Raw genomic sequence first — 6,000 nt, forward strand, 5'->3', positions numbered from 1 at the left:
TTCTAAGGTACGTTTTTGATTTTGTTTTATTTTTGGGTTTTTTTATGTTGTTCTTGTGGTTTTTGGCCTCAGGTGAGGTGAAGGTTCTCAGTCATCCAGGTCATCGTAGTCTAAGGAGTTTAGAAAGAAAAGCGTCTGGACTTCTTTCAGTTGCTTGAAGACGTTTCACCTCTCATCCGAGAAGCTTCTTCAGTTCTAGGGTCAAATGGTGGAGAGTCCAAGATGTAAGCCCTGTGGGAGTGTCCCCCCAAGGGGGACAATGGACCCCCTAATGATCCTCTACCTAATCATACAAGCCAAGGTGTGAAAATGGGTGTAGGTCACTATCAGCTAAGGTGTCGGATGAGCTCATTGTGTAACCTAGCCCCTATCATGTGATTTCCTGAGGTCAGATGGCCCAGGATGTGAGTGGGCGTTAAGGTGTCTGGGAAGGGATCTCAGAACTGGATTATAGATGGCAGACAGTTGATGTCGTAAACTGCCGCCTGTGTTCAAAGATGGTCGTTCACACTTGTGATGGACCGAGTTGAAAAACAGGAGGAGCCCAGGAATTATTAGAAAAATATAGTTTCCATTTATTTAACCCCCAAAAATTAGATTTACAAGACTAATAAATGTTGAGCTCATAAAAGAGGTCAAAGAAACAAAACTGAACTCAGGCAAAGACTGCAACCTTAACAAACCAAATGACTGCCCAAACATACATAATTGACCTAAACATGAAATGACATACAAGGGTATATATAATGGCTGATCAGACCATTGTGACACATGAGGGGTAACAAACAAAACACAATCATAAATCACAAACGATGCAGTACAATCTAGTTTGTTAATAAACTAAACACTAAAGAAGAAAATCAAAAAACCCCATTAAACCCTAAACTCAAATATTTAATTAAATACAAATACTTTATTTTTAAAGTAAAGAAAACACACATTCCCCCCTTCAGCAGGAAGTGGTGGTGTGGTCCAATTATCTTCCTCCATATTTAATGGTTTCAAACCCTGGCTACCATCTTTTGTCCAGCAACTCCCAGGGATGATGGCAGGTAAGAAATAAGAAGACAAAAGTTAGTCAGAAAGCAAAGAAATGAAGTAGTATGAATACATAAGTAAACTAAATGTGCGCGCTTACAAATAGAACAAATGTATCCAAACCAATCAATGAAGTTATTGGCAACTAAAATGTATTACTATGTTCAAAATGAAGAATGAAAATACAAAAGTTACCGACTTTAGAGTGTGGCCATGGGTTTGGCCATCACAACACTGTACATAGATGGCTTTTTTCACTCCTCTTTCAAACCTGTCTTCTCTGTCCAAAATGTGAACATTGGCATCCTCGAAAGAGTGACCTTTGTCCTTTAGATGCAGATGGACAGCTGAGTCTTGTCCCGTGGAGGTGGCTCTTCTGTTGTACAGTGTGCGCTGTACACTCTGCGTGGGAAGAAAACTTCTTTCTACAGCGAAAAAACTTCAAATCTGAGTGAATACCTAGCATGCTGCCACGGGAATGTGAAACCGCTGAATCTTAAATTTTATTTATTTTTTGCAGTTTTATATGCTGAAATATGCAGAAAATAGATTTAAATGTTAAACGCAAGTCAAAGACTGTTGCATGTAATTTAATTTTTGCTTAATGCAATGTGCATAAAGTCAAAAGATTAAAACTAATAAAACAATTTTTAAAAAGAGACTTTTTCATTTGATTCAATTTTATATGATGGATTATGCAGAAAAAAAAATAGAACTGAATCAGTAAAGTAACGGGATTACATTCTTGGAGAAGTAATTAGTAGTTAGGTAGTAATTACTTTTTTCAAGTAACTTGACCAACACTGCTGTCCACAACAGACTCATAGAAAATCCTGAGCATTGTCCGACAGATGTTAAAAGAACTCAGCTGCCTCAGAAAATAGAGACGACCGTGGCCCTTTCTGTAGAGTGCAGTGGTGTTTTTAACCCAGTCCAGTTTATTGTCTCTGTGTATTTCAAGGTATTTATAGTCCTCCACAATGTCCGCATTGACCCCTTTGGATTGAAACAGGGGTCACAGGTTTCCTGGTTCTCACTCAACTCAAAAGTCCACAAATACTTTTTTGGTTTTTGTAATGTTGAGCCTCATCACTCGTCGTATCCAACCATAGTTATCAGAAAACTTCTGAAGATGGTAGGTCTTTGTGCAGTGGCTGAAGTCTGTGGTGTAGAGGGTGAAAGGAAAAGGGGACAGGATGGTCCCTTGTGGTTCCCCTGTGTTGCTGATCACCTTATACACACTCGGTGTTGGAGATGCACAGACTGTGGTCTTCTTGTCAGCTAATCACCAATCCAGGATACAAGAGAGGCATCCACCTGCATCGCTGTCAGCTTATCACCGAGGAGGATCGGCCTGATGGTATTAAATGTCAAAAAGCCTGATCTTCACAGTGCTCGCTGGCTGGTCCAGATGGGTGATTGAACAGATGGCGTCCCAAGCTCCAAGGGGGGCCTGGTAAGCAAAATGAAGGGGAACCTAATGTGGCCTGAACATAGGTTGGAGCTGGTCAACAATGAGTTTTTCCAGTGTCTTCATGACATGGGAAGCCTGTGCTAAAGGTCTGTAATCCTGGGGGCCACTGGGACGTGGTGTCTTTGGTACAGGAACAAGGAATGACCCTCTGCAGACTCAGACTCATCAGTTTATAAAAGTCTTCACAAAGCTGGGGGGAGCAGGCCTTGAGGGCATGGGAATTCACCCGTTCTGGTCCAGCAGACTTCTGAGTGGAATCTTCTAGCTTGTCTCTGAACTTGCTCATGAAAGTGATAGGTGGGGTATAGGTGAGGTATAGGTGGGGAAGGGACTTTTATAGGAGGTGTAGTTATAGAAAATTTCACAATAACAGAATGCAAAATGCTCACAAAATGCTGTTTTATTGCAGAATATAAATTACCCAGTAAGAAATAACAGGAATTTAGAAAAACGACAAAACAATTTTATATCTCTTAGGGACAATGCACTTTTCAAATTTTAAGAATAAGATGGTTAAAAATAAACTCTTCAATATATATGATAACTCCAGAAATAGACATAAAATGTCATGTTAGACTCTAAAAGTTATCAAGGTGTTCTAAACAATCAACCAGCAAACAATGTTTTGTGAGCCAAGTCCTCCTGGGATTAAGGGGTGATCTGAAATCATTACTTTCTATTCACAGATGAAAGAGAATAAAGAAAAAGTAGAACAAACTGTTACTATGTTTTCAGTTCCAGGAACTAAACTAAACCACAACATTCCAGAAATCAGTTTGCTTAGTTCTGTTGAGGTTCTCTCTTCCCTGTTCCTTTGTGCACACATCATATCTATGCAGCAACCAATGCAAAAGGTCTGCAACCTGACAAGAGCATTTACTTAGTTCTGTTGTTGTGAGGCAGCACTGATCCAGATTTCATTGTGGTGAGTAAAAGAAAAATAGGATTCATAGGTAGCTGCAGCATGAGTGCTGGGATCAAAGGTTTTCCCAGTCTTAGCCAAGGCCTCACGAAGAGTCTTTGTGTTTTCCTGGCCAGTCTCAGTGCTTGGAGCACCACCGAAAACCCTTAAAACAAAGAAAAGCAAAATTGAGTCATCTTTCCCTGTGAGATTTAGACTTGTGTGTTAGCTGCTCTCTTTTAATTCTCTTTTCTGTCATAATGACTGATTTTGTTCATTTAGAACTTCACAATTTTGCACAAACTTGCAGTTTTATTCTACAATACAACTGCAAAATGAAAAACTTTGGATCTACTGAAGAAATCAAAGTGATTTAAAAGATAAATGGACACACCGCTCACCTTACATAGATAGTGGCTTCAGGTTTAGTTTCTAGTTTGACTAATGGATCATATATTTCTCCCTTTTTGCCACCAGAAGGAACAAACCACGACACCGACATTTTAGGATCACCTTCACCTTCAGTAACAGTGACCAGTACAGGCCAGCAATCATCAGGAATCTCAAAACCTGAAAGAAACAAACACTGTACAGAACTCAAAGTGGTAAATGGACTGGTTCTTATATAATGCTTGTCTACTCTATCTGAGCACTCAAAACACTTTACACAACTAGGCCTCATTCGTCCAGCACTTTTTCTATCTAACTTTCACACACATTCATACACTGATGCACCTGGAGAGCATGCAGACTGTAGCAGATGGGGATCAAACCACCAACCTTCCAATTAGTAGGCGACCTGCTCTACCACCAGAGCTAAAGCCACCCCAATAAGTGGGAAGCCTAAGGACTAAATCTGTTTTTTAAGACAAAAAGAAAAAAAAACTTGAAGAGTCAAATTTCAATTTGTGATATATTTCTTAAGATATGATGTGAAATCTTAATTTTTTGCCAAAGAACCCCATAGAACATAATAAAAAATAGAAAATGAACTGTTCCTTACCTGTAACAGTTTAATATGATGCAAGTTATTGTGGGAACTCTTTAAAGAGGATTTTGTTTGTCAAGTACTGGTTAGGGACCAGGGTTTATTTCAGTTAATAAATGATTGCATTTATCAAATATCCTACTCTCTTAAAATATTTCCCTCCACAACAGCTCAGGTTCTAATATGGCAACTTGAATATTAAACCAGGTAACACAAGACTAAAGAAATACAAGGTATCAGATTCTAGTTGTTGTTATGTTGATTTTAATCTTACATTTCTCAACTAATTTAGAAGTTCTGCACACCATCTTAGATCTTAGATCAACATATTACTTATTTATACAGTTCCATGTTTAGTTTAGCTACTGCCATCACAAACTAAATTACATACTCGAGTGATATTTCAGTGCCTCATGTACCTGCTTCAGCCTGTCTCTTGACGTAGGTCTTCAGGCGTGAATTTGCAGCTAAATAATCCCTGATCCTGGTGCTGTCGAGCTTTGTGGTAATCCAGTCGGTAGCACCATATAAGCGCACCTCAAAGTCCTGCACACAACAGAAGCAAAAACTATACTTGGCGACTAGAAATAAGAACACAACAATAGTATATGTGAACTGTTCCAAAGCCTACCTGGTGCGTCTCAACCACTTTGTACTGAGGACATTTTTCCTTTGGGCAAAAGTCCTGTCCGGTGCAGAGTGACACCAGGAACACAGCTAAGAGTGCAAAAACCACCTGTGCCATCTTCACTGAGTCTTCTGAGGAAGTGCAAATGCAGCTCCACAAACAATACTGCAACTTAAAAGTACATCAAAGCGATGCCCTATTGCACCAGATTATATCAGACACGCCGACATAGCTGTGCTGCAAGGCAGATCAGCCAGTTTATCTTGTCTGTGGAAAAAGAAACAAAACAGACAAGCTGTCTCTGAAAATGTTTTGTGACAAAACAAATTCAAGGCCAAGAGACATACAGAAGTGTGTGATATTTTTGTCTTCTTTCATTTTATCAGCTTCCATTGAACATAAGAAACCCTTTTCCCATTTGTTTGGAATGTGATGGGTAACACTTTCAAACTTTTAAGTAGTTTGTGTACTTTTAAATATTCTTTTCTCATTATGAATAGGTTGTTGTGTGCTCTGCAGACTTAGATAAATTTTACTGTACATGTCTATAGTGCAAACATGCCTTTGAGTGGACAGGCAGTCACATTTGATAATTTATTTTCTTTTCCCACAGTAAAGCTTTTCTTTATAGCCATGCTAGCAGCACAGCTAGTGAGACTTATTTTAGTTTTTCCGTCCCTTACATATTTTGCTCCTGATGCGATCCTTACACCTGATTGTCCCTCCACTGATCATAAGTTACTTTTCAAACTGTCAACTAAAACTGGAGATTCACATTTCACCATCACAGATATGTAATGCTGGCCTGTCTCAGCTGGCTCATATTTGAAATGTTGCTTTTAGATACTTATCATTACTGTAACCTGAGCAGGAAATTTAATGCTTCACAGAAACTTACTGAGTTTAAAATTCCTGTGTCCTTGCAGTTTCAGAAAGTGGTTAAACAGGCTTGAGCACAAATTAAACAGTGT

General features: G+C 39.1%; 1 protein-coding gene across 1 annotated transcript; it reads right to left on the reverse strand.

Annotated features, from left to right (window-relative positions):
* Positions 1-2,501: 2,501 nt before the first annotated feature.
* LOC308388637 (uncharacterized protein) lies at positions 2,502-5,286 on the reverse strand. Its single transcript, XM_080869477.1, has 4 exons — positions 5,033-5,286; positions 4,821-4,947; positions 3,815-3,983; positions 2,502-3,579 (listed from the first exon to the last, which is right to left on the reverse strand). The coding sequence occupies exons 1-4, from the start codon at positions 5,144-5,146 to the stop codon at positions 3,393-3,395; spliced, it is 597 nt and encodes a 198-aa protein (XP_080725603.1). The 5' UTR covers positions 5,147-5,286; the 3' UTR covers positions 2,502-3,392.
* Positions 5,287-6,000: the final 714 nt, after the last annotated feature.

The sequence above is a fragment of the Rhamphochromis sp. 'chilingali' genome, assembly GCF_963969265.1.
Source record: "Rhamphochromis sp. 'chilingali' genome assembly, chromosome: 20".
NCBI classification, from domain to species: domain Eukaryota; kingdom Metazoa; phylum Chordata; class Actinopteri; order Cichliformes; family Cichlidae; genus Rhamphochromis; species Rhamphochromis sp. 'chilingali'.